Source organism: Protomyctophum parallelum (assembly GCF_964188405.1).
Source record: "Protomyctophum parallelum genome assembly, chromosome: 8".
Taxonomy (NCBI): domain Eukaryota; kingdom Metazoa; phylum Chordata; class Actinopteri; order Myctophiformes; family Myctophidae; genus Protomyctophum; species Protomyctophum parallelum.
Window position 1 is genome coordinate 28,257,967 of NC_139703.1, and position 21,099 is coordinate 28,279,065.

The 21,099-nt window shown below is 43.3% G+C and overlaps 1 protein-coding gene across 1 annotated transcript; it reads right to left on the reverse strand.

Moving 5' to 3' along the window:
• Window positions 1–858: 858 nt before the first annotated feature.
• On the reverse strand, window positions 859–2,343 carry LOC310863519 (potassium voltage-gated channel subfamily A member 2-like; the record flags this gene model as incomplete). The annotated part of the gene is made up of 1 exon (XM_083771921.1): window positions 859–2,343. The coding sequence occupies one exon, from the start codon at window positions 2,341–2,343 to the stop codon at window positions 859–861; it is 1,485 nt and encodes a 494-aa protein (XP_083628047.1).
• Window positions 2,344–21,099: the final 18,756 nt, after the last annotated feature.

Below are 21,099 nucleotides of genomic sequence, written 5' to 3' on the forward strand. Positions count from 1 at the left end.
ACATTCACATTGTCCTCAAAGCTCTGAAGTAAGAACGCTTTAGTGTAAATGAAGGGGGAAAAGCTAGCATTGCAGTACATAATCCATGTATGACCAAAGCACATATAAGACTAGGGCCATTCTCAGTCATTCATCAGATACTGATGTCTACTGGGAGTAAAAGGTATCAAACCATACGCTTAGCGCTGATGTTTCATCCACCTCGATTCTCGTCTCTAGCAGGCTAGTTGACCACAGGCCAAAGCAGGGGTGTGGTCTTGCTTTATAGGCACACACGTCCTTTCATCTTTACGTTGATTAGCACAAAACAGTTTCATTGGCTCCAAGAAGCAGCATATGTACATGTAGCACGCAATAGGGCTCTTCAGAAGTGCAGGGGAGAGTGGTGGGATATGGAATAAGCACTTTGTTTTAGCTTTTTTTTGTTTTTCTCTAGAAGCAGAAAATAGAATCAGCTAGTATGTCTCTCCCATTTCTTTTTCATTAATTATTTTGTGGACTACTTTTGGCTAATATTTTCAATATTGGTTTTAAACAACCACTCAGACAAGCCAACTCCATGCTAAAAGAAATTATATAGTTAAAAAAAGACATTTAGACTGTTAATAGTAATTAGTGAGTTGCCAAGGGGTTTTAAGGGGTAACCTGGGAAGCGGGGTGGTGGGATGGTAGGGGGTGTGAGGCTGTGAGCATAGGTCTCTAAAAGAATGTTTCTCCATCTCTCGTTGCATCAAATGAAGAAGACATTCTGGATTCTATTGCCTTGATATTCCAGCAGATATAGATAAATGACGTCCAGTGGCTCTTTCCACATTGCCCCATGGTGATGGGGAGCAGAAAGGCAACCAGAGCAGACGACTACACATCCGTCAGCATTTTGGTGATGTTCACATAGTTTGTGTTTTCCAGCGTGCAGTTGGGCGTCTTAAGGTTCTCTTCCTGTAAGTCCTCGTTGCTGTTGTTCACCGCCTCCTGGATCTCCATATAGTCTGATTTGCTGACGGTGGAGCCATGACTCTTCAGCTCCTCTGCAGAGTCAGCCGTAGGGACCGGCAGGAGACCAGCTTCCTCACCGCCCTCCGTCTCGCGGTGATAGAAGTAGTTGAAGTTGGAGACGATGACGGGCACGGGCAAGGCGATGGTCAGCACGCCCGCGATGGCGCAGAGGGAGCCCACAATCTTGCCGCCGATGGTGGTCGGCACCATGTCGCCGTAGCCCACCGTCGTCATGGACACCACGGCCCACCAGAAGGCATCCGGGATGCTTTCAAATTGCGATTCGGGCTCATCGGCCTCAGCGAAGTAGACCGCACTGGAGAACAAGATCACCCCGATGAAGAGGAAGAATATGAGCAGGCCGAGCTCCCTCATACTCGCTTTAAGGGTCTGGCCCAGGATTTGAAGCCCCTTGGAGTGACGCGAGAGCTTGAAGATCCTAAACACTCTGACCAAACGGATGACCCTGAGAATGGCTAAGGACATGGCTTGTTGGCCTGCTGGGCCATCCTCTGGGTTCTCAGCGAGCTCTGTGCCAAGAGTTATGAAGTATGGGATGATAGCGACGATATCAATAATGTTCATGATGTCGCCAAAAAAGCCTGATTTGCTAGGGCAGGCAAATAAGCGCACCAGGAACTCAAAGGAGAACCATATAATGCAAAGAGTCTCTAGGATAAAGAAGGGATCTGTGAAGTAGGTGGAGGAGTAGGTGACAACTGTGGTGTTGAGTTCAGGTGAAAATACCTCTGTGCGAACCTTGTGTCCGTCGCCGTCGTCATTGCGGAAAATGGGTAGTGTCTCCAAACAGAAACTGACAATGGATATGAGAATGACCATGACAGAAATTATGGCGATAATCCTAGCAGGACCTGAGCTCTCTGGGTACTCAAAAAGCAGCCACACCTGTCTTTGAAACTCGTTCTCAGGGAGGGGCCTCTCTTCCTCCTTGACGAAACCCTCATCCTCTCTAAACAATTCGATGGCCTCTGCCCCAAGCTCGTAGAAACGGATCTCCTCCGAGAAAATATCGAGTGTAACATTAACCGGCCTCCTTAGCCGGCCCCCTGATTGGTAGTAGTACAATATGGCGTCGAAGCTTAGCCTGTTCCTGTCAAAGAAGTACTCGTTCCTCAGAGGGTCGAAGTACTGCATCCTCTTTTTGGGGTCGCCCAACAAGGTCTCTGGGAACTGGGAGAGGGTCTTGAGCTGTGTCTCGAAGCATAACCCCGAAATGTTGATGAACACCCTCTCGCAGCACTCCTGGTCAGCTTCTGGGTCGTAGTCCTGGGGGTGACCCGGGTTTGTGGCCACCTCGTCTGAGGGGTCGCCAGTGGCAACAGTCATTCTGCAGGGAGAGGGGGCCTGCACTTTTCAGTGGGTCAGGGTCCTGCAGCCTGGAAAACTGCAGGGTGGGTCCAGGAGAGGGAGGGGGCTCAACGCCGTACAGACCTGACGGCCACAGGATGTAACCTAGGATCTGGCTGCATGTATAAGACAGACAGACAAAACGAAGGTCAGGTACATCTGAGATACATTCAAAACTCTGCTACTGCATTAGGTTATAAAACAGAATATCAGAAATGCATATAGTTGTAATGAGAGTGAGACAGTCGAGTGACTCGAGTAGGCCTACATATTAAATAATTTCTGGGAATTCTGAAACTGCTGTATTGCAGCTGACTGGGGTAGATTAAATAAGGAAATAGCCGGTGAGCTGTCTTGCATATAAATTGCCTCAATGCAGGTAAATATTGGAGGCAACCAGCAGAAAGACGTACGTGGCTCATGAATTGGGACATGTGCAAACACTGAGCTGCTGCAATTGACAATATTCATTGAAATTAACAGGACCACCTTCTGCAGTGAAGCCATGCGTGAATATGTAATGCAGCAGGCACCCATGCAGTTCATCATGTACACAGCATCAAAGAAAGCCAATATACAGTTAAAAAACACAGATGTAAGATTGTCTTTAAAGAGGTATTCATTCTCAAACATGTTCAAAACGTACACATATTTCAATTTGTGAATTCACTTCAAAGTAGTTGTGTTTCTTCTTGTCAGTCTGGGTAGCCTACTAGTCAAATGGTGCCTGTGTCTCTGAAATATTCAAAAACACCTATAAATTATTTATCCATAGAAGGAGAAAGAAAGAAAAAAATACATCTGGCTTGCAGAGCCACTATACTATATAGGCTACCAGAGAAACATACATTTTATAACACAGGCTAAACCTTATTTGAAAAAACAAATGCAGGCTTTTGAGAGCATGAAAGTCGTCACGATACGTTTCGTTTTACACAAAAATGCGTGCTGGCCAGAAGCCTAGGCTAGATCCATTTCCGTGAAATCAAAGATGATGGGTTAGGCTGGTATTTCATATTGATTATTATCACGCCTACCTGCAGACATCTTCTTACTATCTTGGGTGTTAGTTGATGTCCCTGGCTGGTATCGGTGACAATCAGCCCGCGTGTTCCAGTCTTTGATTCCGTAAAATGAAACAAAACAATTTCCAATTCAAGACAGCCGATCAATCCTATCCACCTAATCCTGTCTGTCTGCACTCTGCAGCATCTTTCCGTGCGCACCGGCGTTCCACAGCGGACACACTATGCGGGTGTGTCCTCGCTTTCCCCTCCCCGACTCCTTAGCAGGTTGCCGTGGGACTGAGATGGACAAAAGGGGAGGGGGTCTAGAATCTACTCGACCAAGGGGGACTGGTGGTTCCCTCAATAGCCAAAGATGCTGGGATCAGCAGAATGGGCTGCCCCTCACTATTCTTAGCCGATATATGTCGTCGGTGCTCGGGCTGTGAAGCTGCAGACAGCCGCCGCTGCGCCGCAGGTAATCGTCCTGTTAAAGTGCTCAACACGTGCAAGAACGGAGGGGAAAGCGGACAATGCGATCTGTAATAAATAATATCAAATCCAAATCCCCTTTATTTATAACACAACAGTGTTGAAACCAAAGTAAAGTAGGCTACACAAGAAAAATACTAAAATACAAGAGCAAAACAATAGGCCTACATTAGCAGATGCAATCTTAGCCGGCCTATACTGACTAAATTGCAGATGAACGGGTTTAGGCTATAAAGGCAAGAAGATAATGTTACTTTTCTATGGTTTTCTTTCTTTCTTCCTTTCTTTTTTGTAATAATTGCATGAAACATTTCCTTTTTCTTTTCGTTTTTTTTAGGCCATAACCCTGTATCCAAATCCCCATAGGCAATAACAGGAGGACTATTCAAAATTGGCAGAGTCCTGCAGTCTAATTTTAGAAGATAACAGCATCTTTTTGAAAAGACATTGAGAGAGGATATAGATTATAGCCCACAATTTCACAGAGGCAGTCTTGCAGAACGCAACACCGCTGCAGGCTATAGTTATCAGTTCATTGGAGGTGTGGCATATGCATTTTGCTCTTGCTGTCTAATCAAAGTGGCCATCGTTCAAATCTGCAGCATTGCTATGCATACAAAGTGACTGCTGGGGTAAAGCAATAAAGGTTATAGCTCCATCTGCACCACTACCCCCTTCAATGTAGGTTATAGTTTGTGTGTGTGTGTGTGTGTGTGTGTGTGTGTGTGTGTGTGTGTGTGTGTGTGTGTGTGTGTGTGTGTGTGTGTGAGTGTGCGTGCGTGCGTGCATGCGTGCGTGTGTGTGTGTGTGTGTGTGTGTGTGTGTGTGTGTGTGTGTGTCAGTACGCGTGCATGTGTGGACCAAAGGGTTTAGGGGTATAGGCTGCATAATATTCTCAGAATAGGATAGGCCTATTAGCAGCACAGCTGTTGATTTAACAAAACTGCCAAAGTCAATCGCACTGTTGATTGCAAAAGATGATCAGCAATGTAGGCTATGCTTTATTTTATAAAGTTATCTTCCGATTGTCACATTCAAATTTGACAGCGGGTGAAATAAGTAGGCTATATTTATTCATACATGACTTGTTAAATGATGATGCTTGACATATCTGATGATGGAATAAATCTCATCAGGCAACGTATATTCAATTCCACAGGAGGATCTTCCCATGCTACATATAGGCTAGGTATATGCACATGCACATTTATTGTCCTCTTGTTGTGTTATTTTGTTGTTTGTATGCCTGGGGAATGTGTTTGTGGGGAAATAACCACTTAAATCCATACAGCCCAGAGGCGTATCTACACAATAAGGTGAGGGCAGGCGTCCGATGCATGTCAAAATCCATTTCTGGCCTGGCCAAAATCCATACAATGAGAAATAAAGAGGACAAAAACAAGACCTGAGAACTATTAATGGATGGACCCTCTATCACCCATTGGAATGTAAATGCATGCCTTTCAGCCTTTGTATCTTACTCGTCTGGCAGGTATATCTCTTTGAAAACCTTTAGTGCTACGATTGTGCGCGGGGAGACGACAATTAACACATCTTGTCTGCCCAAAACGTAATTCCTGGATACGCCACTGATACAGCCTACTTAGTTGACTGCATGGTAGTATTTCCTTCACCTTTTCCCTGAAAAGGAGATAGACAATCGTTCCTGGCCGATACAGACAATAAGCTGACCTACTTACTTACTTATTTACTTATTTAATTACTACTGTATAATTACTTTGTATTTCCCTTCCACGCACCAAATAGGCCTCTCTTCGCCGAAAATAGCAGAATGTTCATCCCAGAAATGGGACATTAGGGTTCATGTAGTTAATATGTATGTAATTAAATTATTAACTTATTCAGTATTTTTTGTTATATGAGAAACCCCTGAATGAGTCACACAGCCACCCCAAAATAGACGTCGCCCATACATGATGCTTTATTGTGTGTGTGGATTTGCATGCGACTGTTCATGCCAAGCCCAGCCACAGTGGGACGTCTGGTCAATGTGATGTTACGAGGAGCTGTAAAATCCTCTTCACATGCACAAGTGGATGTGTCCACGTCCATGCGTGGCCACTGCTGGCCAGTGAAAATGGCTGCATGCGTGACAGCCACAAAACGAAACAGTTCCATTCCATTGGTCTCTTTACATTTGTGTAACAGACGTGGGATAATATAGAGGAAAACACAGCTTCCCTCCAGCCTCCAGTGTCCCATGGTGTCTCAGTACCAGAAAATACCGGTGAAGATGCTGGTCTCTCATAGTGGCAAGAAGGCGTTAACGCAGCCCAAAAACAGCCTACAGGCATAGCAACACTCTGTGGACTGCTGACTACTACGACCACCACCACTGGCCAAGCCTCGCCGCTGAGCAAATTGTAAAAGAGTGTTCTGCCATACTAATGGGTAATGGCCTTAACAGAGCCTCGCAAGGAACTATATGGTATCTTTTCCACACAGAATTTTTCAACCGATGAGGACCAGCATGAGATTGGACACATCCGTCTCTGTCCCCACTGATTGCCCTGCAAAAAGGGCAGCCACGGAGCAGAAAGTGCAGAAGAAGTATAGGCATCAGGGATAATCCAACTCTCCAACTGTCCCTGGGCCATCTCCATTGTCCTGTTGTGTTGTGCATAAAGGACAATAACTGAAGTTTATGTGTGGATAGCAGACAGCTAAATGCCATAACCCAGTGCTCAGTATTGACGATGCCCATGATGACTCAGACTGAGAAGGTCCCATAGAACCACTGTTTGGTCTACTTTGATGACCTCATGCAACACACATTTAGGAGGGGCCCTGGCCAGTCTGCTGGAAGCGTTTGAGGCCAATCACTCACCAGGCAGGCTTGTTTCCACCCGGGACAATCCAATCTCCTGTGGAGGAATATGAATATATTCTGGAAGCATGAGGTCAGTCCGTTGGCAGAGGGAGTGTAGAGCCCAGGATTACATTAGACAATTGACACTGGGTGAAAAAAATAATGGGTTACAAAAATTGTGGGCTAAAACTGTAGAAGACAGCGTTCTTGGTTGACGTTGTGAGTCAGGGAGGTTGTCACGACAGACCCAGCTGCCATGGCTTGGCATCCTATTGTTCGTGCGAGACATTGATTGCAATGACCCGAATACAGTGGTGGAAAGTAACGAAGTACAGTAAGTACTTAAGTACTGCACTTAAGTACAATTTTGAGGTATTTGTACTTTTCTTGAGTACGTCAAATTTTCAGTACTTTTACTTCTACTCTACTACATTTCAGAGGCAAATATTGTACTTTTTCTCCACTACAATTATTTGACAACTTTAGTTACTATAGTTACTTTGTAGATTTTGATGACCACTTCAGCACTATTCACATTCCGGCCATTTGAAAATAGCCGATCTACAAGCTCACAATGCGCCGCGATGTGACACATTGTGAGCTTGTAGATCAGCTATTTTCAAAAGATTTTCGTACATTTGAAAACATGTGATGGGACATTCTGCATTGTAGATTCAATTTTGAGCTAAGATCTGTCTCCAGGCTACTTGTCTATGACCACTAGGCTGTACAAAGAATCAGGTTTTCAAACGTGCTGTTTTGTAATTGCTTACAAAGTGCAGAATTCCTTATGTCATCCTCTCCCTTGAATTCTAGTCAACAATCAGAGGTTGTCCTTCCATTGTTGATTACACTTTTGTCTTCTCTGTGCTTTCTCCATCCTTTTCATGCTACTTGGTGAAATTGGGCCCCACTTGAATCCTGTTTTGTTGTTTTTGTTCCTCTATGAAATGGTTAATTGATTTACAAATGCCAATAAGCTAAGTTATAAAGTTTAAACACATTTTATTACATTCCTATAACAGTATAACTATAAAAAAAAAACGAAACTAAACTAAAACACAGGCTATATTTGATCTTCAAAAAACGTTTTATATTCTGGCCAATACTGTAATACAACAGCTTATTGATTTAATTCTCTATGATGTTAGCAATAATATTTTGCTTTTGGAATGGGGTCAGGGTTGAACCTACACACCACACACGCGTGCGTCAGTGGTTATTGTGAGTTGTTTCTTGCAACAAACTTCATTATTAATAGATGCCGTGCAAAAATAGAATAAATACCCTGTCCATTGTACTTTGCTGCTTCGGCTGCGGTCCAGAATGTGGTCTATAGAAGCCCCCTCCCGCCTATAGTCATTAGTGTGGGTGCTGGAGGTGCATGTTCTTTCCATCGTGGCAGAAATGACCTTACATATAAACCAAAGGTCAGAGGGAATCCCTCTGACTGGATGGGAGGAGGGGAAAGCAGACATGATAGAGGAGAAGTATGGGGGGGGGAGGATGGTGGACCAGGCCGACAGTTTGATTTGTGTGAGACCTCGACTACGCATACGTTTACTCCACGAGGACTGTCAGGGCCTTCCAACCCCCTTCCCTTCTGCCTGTCTGTGCTCCCGTCTGACGACCCGCATGCGCACAGCCTCTTTCTCTTAATGGCTTTCCCAGGTTCCCTCCCTGCCAGCGTAGACATTATTTATGAGCCAGGGGCCCTTTACAAAGACTGTTGTTAATGCATTCTCTGTTAGCTCCGTTCACATTGCGTTGGTTAGGCGTTTTGCTTTAATTAAAAGCGAAGGTACCCTGGGACTCTAAATGCTCTGTGTGTTTTAATCACATGCAGAGGTGGAGACGAGCACCGTGTTGGTGGTGTTGTAGCGACAGCAATGCATTTGTTCTTACATACATGTGTTGATATCGGGAGAAACACAGTCCTTGTCATAATATGTTAGGCATGCAGGCAAAGGCACACATAAAATAAACTTCATAGGTGAGGAAGGGTCTTTATTGGTGAGCCCTGCCTGTGGCTGTGGCAAAACAAAAACACTTAAAACAAAACGACTCATTGGGTAAAGGTTTGGGTTTTCTATGATGTTTGCAAGATATATCCAGTAGTTTCCCACTACAGTAATTTCAGAAAATTTCTGATCTGCAAATTAAGCATTTGGAGTACTGTCCTTCACCCCAAATTGTCCTCATGGTGGTGCTGTAACAGCCCATTCATGTTTTGGCCTATAACTTGTGAACTGAAGGTTTCCCATATTGGCCCATTATGTTTTCGATCCTGTCCATCCATTGGTCAATCCATCCAGCAGTGTGTCTGTGAAAAGCTCATCTCTGACTCTGACACTCCTAGTTGGCTATGAGCACACTTTTCTTCATCACTCCCTACTTACATACTGTAGGCCCAGGCCATTTGTGCCAGACACCATTTCACGTTTCTTCAAAGCACACTTTCTGTTAGAAATGTTATACAAATTCACACTCATCATATGACAAAGTATATGCATGTTGCACGCACGCACGCACTTTGTAGCCTACTCGGCTACTATAGCCGATCTTCAAGTTCACCATGCGTCACGATGCAACGCATTGTGAGCTGGTAGATTGTCTAATTTCGGTGCACGACTCCGTTATTTGACAAAGTACAAATTGGCCTTGAGGCAGGACCGGTTTGGAAAGCGGAGACACTGAAAGAGAGCTGAGGTAAGGTAATCTCCCTGCTGCTGCGGCTCCTGTGTCCTTCTCTGTGTCCCCTTTGAGCAATGTGTGTGTGTGTGTGTGGGGGGGGGATACAGGGAGAGATGGATAGAGTTGTGAGGGGCTGGAGGAGAAGGAGTGAGCCAGGGAAAAGACGATGGGAATGGAACAAAAAGAGCGAGTCATGTTCATCATACTGAGGTGTGATGTGCGTGCATGTGTGTGTGCGTGTGTGTGTGTGTGTGTGTGTGTGTGTGTGTGTGTGTGTGTGTGTGTGTGTGTGTGTGTGTGTGTGTGTGTGTGTGTGTGTGTGTGCGTGCGTGCGTGCGTGTGTGCACGCACGCGCGTGTGTGTGTGCGCCCTCAGCGCCATGCGTGTGTGTGCGTGCGTGCGTCTGTGTGAGTGTGCTTGTGTGCGTTAGTGCGTGGCTTAGCCGGAATACTGCCAGACAACAGCAAAGGTGCAAGGACACAGGTCCACTGCAGTATTACTGCCAAGCCGCAACACTGTTGGCCAGGCAAGCTTGTATGCGCGGTAAAACAAGAGTGTTAAAGAATATAAAAAAGCGACCCGTTACAGCATTATCCATATACCGCATACTTTATGAGTTAAGCCAGTTAGACCAGTTTTCTGGTTTATGATTTTGTCTTGTGGAGTACAACTTCATCTGCCCCCTGTTAACAATATATCTTTGTTTGACATATTATTTACAGTTAGTGACACATATTCAAATGCTCCCCTCCATCACTGTAGGGATACTGTATACTGACCATGGAAATAGTCAATGTGATTAATCCTAATGGAGATGAATGGATTATGCAGTCTGATATCGGTCAGAAGTTGCTTAGGTAGAACATTATGGCTTGACTCATGACATTTGAGAGAAAGGGACTCATTTATAATTCATTTTCTGACTTCTATATATACCTTTCACAATGATCTCAACAAAAGGATCCAATTGATGGTTAGATTATATTCAGGAAGTATCCTTACAGTGCTTCCTGATATAATATGAACTGTGTATTCAAAAGTGCAGCGCATGCACTGCATGCTGCTGTTTTTAAAATCACAACGAAGGAATGCACGAGAAGAAGATAGTTATGGCCACTTAAAGAAAAGCAAAAGAAGAAACAAATAAGAGGGATTATGTCCAGTCCACTATTGTCTGTTTTATTACCGAGATGTATAAAAGCACAGACATGACAACAAAATAAAGGAATTCATAGACATAGAGACATCCAAAAGACTAATTTGCATAGGCTAGTTATTATATCACTAACACAAAGCTGACAACTTTTAGCCTTCTTCAGAGCATCTACACAGTATAAGTTAATTTAACTCCATTGTGAATTGATGCACACGGCTCCATTCTTACACGTAGTAAGCTACTACAGCCAGAGTAATTAACATCTTAGTTTGGACTTATTTTATTATGTACAGTTCTGTAAGTTGAGGTTTCTGGCAGAGAAGGTTCATTCATTATTATAGGCATCCATTAGAAATGGATTATATTTGAATCTTTGATGTATTTACAAACTGAACTCTCTGGGAAACCAGTGACCTCCAGGAAAGTCTGGATGGCAACCGAGGAAGGTCGGTGACGCTGGAGAGACAGCTGACCTCCAGGAAAGACTGGCAACAGGGGTTAGCAACCTCTGTTGCAGCACTCGCAAGAGGGCACCACGGGGAGGGGTTTACCCAGGCTAGGCACCACGCAAGCTACAGACCGTACACATGAGCAATACCCCCAGAGTCTCCAGAGAGGAGGGGAGGAAGAGGGACTCGATAGGACAGATTCAACGACAACAACTACGACAGTGACACAGATGCAGAGAAGGCTCCCTTGACTCAAATACACCAGAGTAAGGCCAAGTGTGGACAAGGACGGACACATGCACACCGCACAGACGAACAGTCTGGTGAGATGTAGGAGGACACTAGGCAGGAGGCAAACCATAGTTCTAGACCTAGAGAGACCTCTCAGTGGCTGCAGTCCCTCAAGAACACACAAGGCAGAGAGAGCTTCCTGTTAGTTCTGGCAGGAGAGAAAGGACAGTGGGCGGGTCCACGGGGGTGGCCAGCACTGGTTTGCTGCACCTGGCCGGCAGGTTGCTTACTTCCCTGTTGGCCGGGTGTGGCCCTCTCTCCCAGTGCTGGTTGAGCCTCGGTGATGTCTGCTCGCGGGGCGCCCCTCTGTGGACTTGTCTATAGCTGGAAGCCTGGAGGAGAGGGCAGTGAATTGGCCAATCACTGCTGACCCACCAACTGGAGAGTGTAGTGGTTGAAGGTTGAAACACTCTAAGAAGGGTGGAGACCACCTGATGACCTCTCTTCCAGGCCAAGGCATCCATTAGGAATGGATTATATTTGCATCTTTGATGTATTTACAAACTTACACATGTATGCATTGGAACATTGGAACAACATTGGATTACCCTGTGCTGTTCCTGTAATATATCCTCCGAGAAACGACATAAAATTCCAGATTTGCTTTCATCCCCATGCAGTGTGCAGTATAATGTGTTTATTTTGTGGCTTTTGCCTTTATTTTATATATTTTATGGAGGGACAGACAGTAGGCTGACAGGAAATGGGGAGAGAGATGGGGGGAAGACATGCAGTAAAGGTCGTCGGGATTGGGAGTCTGTCACACTGCCAGACTGGATTACCAGGCCATAATACCCTGTTTTACTCTATGCAATGTTTGCGAAAGAACACGCTGCAGTGCAGGCTGCATGCCGTAGTGCAGTATAGATGATAGACACATGGTGCAGGTATTGGAGGGTGACTTTGGAGCTTTTAGTGCAGTGCTTCTCAGAGTGGGGTCTGGGGACCCCTAGGGGTCCCCGAGGGAGTTCCAGGAGGTCCCCAGCAAAATTGTTAATAATAGACCTATAGCATCAAAATCATCAAAATAGCTTTATACTTTAGCTATTCTGAAATGTCAGATCTACAAGCTCATAATGTATATTGTGATTCGAATGCGACACTTTTCTTTTGTATAATTTTCAATTTTGAAAATGTTTTTTATATATTAGTAATGACGTGTTCTTTTACGGGGTCTCTGGCACACAATCCTTTCAGATGGGCTTCCAAGGCAAAATATATCAATTTGGGGGTCCTTGACTTGTAAATGTTAAATTGAGAACCGCTGTTTTTATATTGCTGTTGATTCTAGTAAACAAGAAGGGTATATTCAATAAAAAATTCATGAGAGCCCCAAATCCATATGGCCACCATCAACAACCTGTTAAGGCACAATAACACAAAATTACCTAAAATTAATTCTGCTTTCAGTAGTATGTGACATGTCAAACTAGGGGGTTTCCATGATTCTGAATCCATTCCAAGCATTAGTTTTGCACAAAAAACACTCCTTGGGCTAAAAACGGCTATGCAAATGTAATGAGGTCAGCACATTTGAGCACAATGGGCACATTTGGGCAAGCGGCTATGCCCGTTTTTAGCCCAAGGAGTGTTTTTTGTGCAAAACTAATGCTCCTATAGTGACCCCACTAGGACACAGCCTTTCCTTCACTCCCTGGACAATCTGGGCGATTAGCTGGGCTAAAGCTCTGTTTCCTGGGTCATGTCCTCTCGTTAACTGTCCTGTTAACTGATATACCTGTCTCGCCTCCTGATTCTATGAATCTCAATTGGAATGTATAGTGTAACAGGCAAACAAACACGCACGCACACACTCTTAATGAGCTAACTTGGACAAAGGACGTACATACGTAAATGCTAACAACTTTAACTTCAACTAGAAGTTCAGGTAGAAGTGGATGAAATTATTGTTCATAACTTCATACTAGCTCCAATCATATCCTTCTGACTGGACTGTTTCTAGCTTCAGTTTCGATAGCTTCAGTCTTATATTAGAAGTCTTAGAATAGAGTTAGATTCAGAGAAAGAACAAGGAAAATATTCCTGATACGAGTACTGTGAAATATACATGGTATGCAAGCAGGCCAGATATTCCTGATTAGAGTAATATAATAAGAGATAGAATACATACATACATTCATTATAGGGTACATGGTTAGAAGAAATGGCAAATTGTATTCAGCAGTTAAAATAGCAGCCTATATAGCCATATGTATGTTTAAAATGGCAGCAGATATACAGTGCATGTATGTGTATGTGTTTAGGACATCAAACATAGATCTTACAGAAAATTGCACACAACAATTACCCAGAGCAACGTGTCTGTCAACATATCAGTATATCAAGGAGAGAGGTACTGTACAGTAGCTGTGTCGTCTCCACTTATGGCAGCTGTTGTACCCTGGCTGTTCTGCCTTACTTTTCAGCAACCCAACCAGCTGTAAAGTAATGCCTATCAAGGCTGTCAGAGACTTATTTTATCCATTCTGACATTGATGTATGTATCTCTAAGTGTCTTGGAGACTCACCCAAATAGTATTTGGAATTCTGTGTTCCTGAATGACATTCTTGTTTCCATGGAGTTGTAATACTTTCTTTCACTTGGTACTCCACCACTTACGTCACAGACCGATATGATATACCTCAATGGCACAGAAGGGACTTAAAACACACATTACGGAATACAAAGGGCCTGCACAGTCGGGTAACATCTGTGGCTTTAGTGCAAGCACTTTTAACTTTTTTGTATGGATACGTACAGGTATGGAACACAGAATTCCAATTTCCAAACACTATTTGGGGACGTCTCCAAGAATGCGAATTATGCAGCTTTAAAAAAAAGAATTGTAGTCATAATGCCGGTTATTTGCCGTTATTTGAGCATGTTAGGCTTCACCGATGTTTTAACCTTTTCAACAAAGAGGGTATTAATTGATATTTCCTTGGTCTACAATTCTGTCATGAAACGGTGTAAAAATAGGGTGACTTCATTTGCGTTCAAAGTCAGTGTTGTCGCTGCTACAAACAAACTCTTTTGCTCAGCCTCATTCTGTTGCCATGGAGACCGTCTCCGGGGACAGATAAGCAGAAGGAGTGGGAGGAGACATGGCGGTGACATCACGTCCTCACTCCTCAGAGCCTCTTGTGCCTCTGGGATATTTCAGGTAATAAAGTTGCAGCATGATGACAACGCACTTTTCATTTACCCGCAGAATCAGTTGCATTAATGACATGAAAGTAAAAACTAAAAAGCTGGTGCTAAAAAAGAAAACGTGTTTTCTATAATTGATTATTATTTCTACACTTTCTAGCACCTGGCCTACAATCTCTCTACTTCGGGGCTGGCTTTAGTATTTTCCGCCGTCGTGTGGGGGAGGGTATTATATGCTTTCATAATTCATCCGACAATGACCAACATCGTTTTCTGGACTTTCCTTTCTGTCTGAGAGCCTTGAGCACCATGTCTTGATCCAGAAGGGTGAACTTTATGAATAGCCTCGAGAGTGTTATTATTTATGTATTTCAAAGAGCAGATGCATGGATGGCACTCAGAGAATGAATGGCAATATGTCTGATGCCTTTATATTTATGGATTCACTGGGATGAAAATATCATACGTAGGGGATTCATTGTGGGGTGAATAATTGGGTGTACACTGTTTCTTTGGTTGATCTTTCACTGGCTTCAAGTTCAAGGATATCATCCCCACTCAATTTGATATGCTGGTCAGTAGGGTATCTATCTGATGAGGAGAGGTCAATGGTCTCCTTGACCCCCTGTTTACAGCATCCTGTTTTGGTCACATCATGGCACGGAAAGGAGCTGTGTGTCTATGCATGCATGAATACATGTGCATGTCTTCAAGTGGTATACACAGCGAAATCCATGCACTTTTTTTAGGGGCGCTAGCACCTCCTATATTCAGCTATAGTGTAGTATTTTCGTCTTACACAGACATTAAATTCCCAAGAGCGCCCCTCACTTCACACAGGTGTGATTACATTTTTTATATATATATATATATATATATATATAATTTTTTAAATGTCCTAAAATACCACTATAGGCCAGCAGTCCGGGCCTGTGCAAATGCTGGGTGCAAATCCTGTGTGTACCCACTTATTTAACTGGGTAGCCACATTAGCTGTAGTAGCCCTCGTGTCAAGAAACTGGGTGCTGCCCTCAATACTGCCCTATACGGACTTTCTCTGGATGTCTACAAGCCACTCCAACAAACTACCTGCTTGTCCAGTGGTATGTTGTTGCGTGTGTCTTGTCTTGACACCTTTGTGCTTCCAGTGTTTTTGTTTGTATTCTATAGTTCTTTTGAGTTATTCAACTTTTTGAAATGTCCTGCTCTGCCTTCTCCTGCATTTGGGTCCTACAAGCTCTCCTGACTTGAACCGTGACAGTATCATGAGGACATAATCTTTGTGAGTAACTGTAGCCAAGGCGTCCAGTCGGAGGCCTAACTACGGTATCCAGTGAGATATCTTAGTGGCTGATCTCTCAGATCAGCCACTAAGATAGGAGGAGGAGTCCCTCAAGATGGTAGAGAACCTGTGCTTGGGCTGCTGAGTCAGTCGCCTTTGCGGGGCCCGTTATATGGAATCTATTTTCAGCTGCATGGGCTGTTAATTAGGTATTTCTTCGGGTGGGCGAGGTCTCTACCTTGAGCCTTAGATGAGAGATCTATCTTCTTCGTCCGCAGTAGATGACCTGCTTCTAAGGTAGCCCATGCATTTCTTATGTGACATCATGCCGTGACATCACGCATGCTGTCCACTGATGTACAGTAACCATTACTGCGTCTAAAATATTTGTGTCCCTGTGTCTGCTTTCCCTGTGTGTGCATGCCGCACGGGCATAAATAAATTGTTAAACTGTGTGTGTGTGTGTGTGTGTGTGTGTGCGTGTGTGTGTGTGTGTGTGTGTGTGTGTGTGTGTGTGTGTGTGTGTGTGTGTGTGTGTGTGTGTGTGTGTGTGTGTGTGTGTGCGCGTGTGTGTGCGTGTGTGCGTGGGGTGGGAGTGTCTAACTGTAGAGTTGCTGATGTCATGCTTTATCCTTTATCCAATATACTAAGAATATTGCTTGCAGTTGTACTCACCTCCCTCGCTATCAAGAACAGACTCCAGCAACCAGACTGCATTCAGGTGTCGCACGTTGCTGTTCCTGTTGAGCTCGGCAGGGGATGATTAATGGTGTAGGATAACTGGCGGACACGTTTTCGTTTTTACCCTCCGTTAAAAATAGCATGCAGAAGGGACTATATTATTTGCAGTCGGGGGAGTCATGGGGGACAAAGCCACTCAGCAGTTGGCAGCAGTTGCAACACCTGGAGCCTTACACTTCGTCATACACATTGTGAGCTTGTAGATCTGCTATTAATGGCGTGCGACACCATCATACCAGAAGTATAAATCAGGCTTACGTGGCGGTGACGTCATGTGGCTCAGAGAATGGAGCTCTGTGTTCCTCCAACTCTAAAAGAGAGCACACAGCCTGCGTGCATGGGACTGAGAGACCTTTCTGCTGGAGAGAGCAATACTGTTCTACTATTGTAGAAGTGTGTAAAGATATACACGTGTAATATAAAGTAATATGAATGTGAATTATAATGTATGAATGTAGGCCTAATATAGTGTGTAATGTTTACATCATTCTTCTGTGCTCTTTCAAAGCTTTTCGCCTGTGTGACTGAATGTGATTTTTAACGTGTGTGTGTGTGTGTGTGTGTGTGTGTGTGTGTGTGTGTGTGTGTGTGTGTGTGCGTGTGTGCGTGCATGCGTGGTGTGTTTATGTACAGTATTGGGATCCAAAACCACGACAAGGATGTACCAGTCAGGACCTTGTGGTGGCCCATTTTGTGGTTCCCATAGAGATTTCCAAGAATATTCATATTATTTTAAGCCTGAAACCAAGCCATCCAGGATCCTGGTGAGTCAGAGAAATATTTGAATATTTAATTATATTATTTATAATCCAGGTGAATGGTGCACCCACTGCACCTGACCTATATAGTCACATGACCAGCAGTATAAAAGTCTAGTTCCTCCCAGTAGAGACCTATTTTGACTCTGCTCCAACCAATGGTGTTACCCCTTCATGCAGGGTGCAGGAGAAATTATGGTAGACTCACAGCTCACCCTTTTGTTTGTTAGCCAAACGTTTTAGCACTTTTCATTTGTGTCAACGTCATTGTTTTATTTGATCTTATTCAAATGTATTTATTTCAGATGAAGTGACCATGCATGGAAGTGCTCTGCTGTGTCCAGAGAACTGGACATACTGGTAAAACAGTATTGTCTCTGTATTTTAATGCATTTTGGAGTTTTGTAATAGCACTGTCCTCGCAACTGTGGTGCTGTTGTATAATTCACTGCAAAGCAAAGGTTTATATTCTTTTAATAATGATTTGTTTACTTAAGGGGACCAGTCCAGCCACTGTTTTCCACTATTATTTTACCCTTTGTTTTATTTATTTGAGTTATCTGTTGAGTCTGTAGGGCAGTACTGTACGTAGCTGTAGGCATATACCGGTATTTGTTTTCCACTGACAGTTTTAATTGTCTCTGTCCATTTGTTACAGTGTAAGTGTAACCCTGTTCAAGGCCGGGTCGGCCCTGTTGCACACGGCTTCCTTAATTGTTGAGACCTTTTGGTTTTTATTGTTGTGTATGTTAACCCCTGGCACTGCATGTTTTTGTATTGATTTGGTTATTTAGCATGAGTTGTTTTGGTACCAGGCCTTTCCCCATATCATTTTGGTAGTTACCGTGTGCACGGGCCGACCCGCCCTTCCCTATAGGATAGTTAACTATAACTTTATTCGATAGATCTTGCCTCGTTGACATATTGCCCTGGTCCCTGACTGACATGTATTTTGTATAGCTACATTAAAATATAGTTGTGTTCTAGTTTTCCACAAAGTGCCTCTTGTAAATTGTTCATGTTAAGGGGAACTTGGTCACAGTTCAGTTGAACAGTTTAAGGTTTACACTTTAGGGGTTCCTCCTGCCCCCCTCAACAAGCGGGAGGTGATCGCCAGGCATATTATTAGTACCATTTACTACGTATATTTAGTAACCATTTTTTATGCTGTTTTCAAACATATTTCGATACAGAATCAAATGTTTTATCATGATTTGGTCATGATTCACCAAGAGCTTGGATGGCTGTGTTCCAGGCTTCCAGGAAAAAAAATATTTAAAACGAATCTGAAATCTCTATAGGAAGAACGAATGGTCTTTCTATCTGTGGAAGCACAAAATGCCTGCCACTTCGTTCTATAATGAACACACAGGAAAGGTGTGCGAGAGAGATGACATGCAGCACAGAGCATCAGGTCAGATTTTAACCCATTTAGGCCTGACGTCAAAATAAAAAAAACATTAGCTCTGAAAGAATATATATTCAAAGACTTGTGCCGCATTTTTACGATTAAAAGAAAATAGCAGACCTACAAGCTCGTAGCGCACCATTGGATGGCGCGCTATGAGCTTGTAGATCTGCTATTTTTTAATAGCTAAAGTATAACATAATGCTTAGTTAAAACACCAAAAGGAAAACTCTTTATAGCATTACTTATGTTACAGTATACTGTAGTGGTACTGTATGCAGTCTGCAGGTGAGCCCCTTTTCTGGTCATTTTTATAGTTGGTCACATCTTTAGAATTAGATTTGGTAAAAGATTCAGGTTGGGCCAGGGGACTTTATTTGGGTTCTATAATACATTATGACTTAATTCTACTATACTTAGAGACAGTAAGGAAACAGAGCACTATCACTTTAGAATGGGAAGATGCTCAAGATGGCAGCACAAACGAAACAAGACAAAGTTGTCAGATAAACTGACCAGTCAAAGCATCTTTGTCTTCATATCATCTGATAAGATCTGCCATTCATTGACTTGTAATGAATGTTGTGAAGTAGTTTCGGTACATGGATGGGAAAACTATGTTTTTCTGTGACAATGGTGTCCTTGGGGACATAATTTAACACTCCATGGTGTATACTCACTAAATGATATACTGAACTGAAATTTCATCATGATTCTTGTGTAGTTTACGGTACCATTTGGTCAAAGTTGTAAAAACTGGACCAAATATTGAATAGGCCTAACATCTAATGCTCACCTTATCCAACACTGAATGGGCTCTGGTAATATCTCACTTGTTTCACTTGAGGGCAGCACTTAGCTGTTCAGAAATAACAAACAATAATCAGCTCAGCAAAATATCCTCCTGTATAGGCCTACAGTATACTACATTAGGAACCTAATCTTCACATCCTTTTTATCTGAAGTCTCATGACAAATATCAGCTTTATAATACATAGGCTCACAGGATTACAATAATGAATTTGTGCACACTGTGACCCTGTGTGAGTGTGTGACACACACACTCACGCACGCACACATGCACAACACTGTTGTAGGACATAATGAATGATGCCGACAGATGTGTGATTACTTTTCCATGTGGATCAAGCAACATCCCGGTCTCTCGAACAACATTAGCTATTTCAGTATTCACAGTCGGATAAATCAATCCACTCAGTGTGTTTAGAAACAATGGGCAGCAATGGCATTCCTATTCCCTGTACATTTATGACATATTTCTGATGTGAAACTAATCATGATGAATGTGAGTGTGCATTTAAATGGTACTTATTAACCCTGCAACAAATGGTACAGAGGCTCTGCTGAGACAGTGCAGTGATATTGATAGATATGGTTCAGTCCCAGAGCAGGGACTTGGCTAATGTAAAATTAAATAAGTAAGGATGTCTCGCCCAGTTGTATTAACCTTTGTATCAGAGGCATCATTTCATGAAATAATCATTTCCACATTCAACCTCACAATGCATCACGATGCGACACATTGTGAGCTTTTAGTTATTATAAAACACTAGAGCGGTGCCCCTGGGGCCTCTACAGTGGTGCGCGTTGGGCACTGGCCTACTTGGAACGATACAAGTTGCAAATGGATGCCCCACCCAGATATTATGTCTGTGTCCCTTTTATGCCCTGCATATATGAGTTATTTGTCAGGCATGCCCAAATATGGAGTCTATGCAGACGTCAGAATGATGTCAGAAGAGGCCAGCTCCATATATGGACAATGGACAGGGGCCGTCCAGAGCCCGGGCAGAGGCCTTTTTGGGGCGGTTCTGGACAACCGTGGGTCCGACCGACTCGACACCGGGCACTGCACTCCCTGTGGGGGTGTGGGATGTGTGTGTTGAATTAGAAGTCGGTGGGGCGAACAGTTCTCGAGTTACGTGGATTACACATGTACGTACAGACAGAGACTTGGTGCATTTATAGATAGATAGATAGATAGATAGATAGATAGATAGATAGATAGATAGATAGATAGATAGATAGATAGATAGATAGATAGATAGATAGATAGATAGATAGATAGATAGATAGATTGAAAACACAAGTCTATAAATGGATGTGGATTCAGCTGCTGGCTGGTCCTAAAAATGTTTAGGAATAAATAGTGAGGATATAACTTGATGCAGTATAGCCTACTGTAATTTGGTTAGCTAAGCTTTGACACAAATATTGCCAGCCAACCACCATGTTTTTATAACATTTGTGATAGCCTATAGTCATTATGAGATATAGGGGTTAATTCATAATGTTGTTTATAGAGGTGCATGCGTAAAGTGAATGGTAAATCACGTGGCAAAATGAATTTGACGTGGTTCAATCTGTTTGGATGTACAGTATGGGCTGTCAAGGCCAGAAAGTCGTTTTTTGTCACACAGTATAGGCGTTCCGTGCCCGGTATGATGATGTCACATGC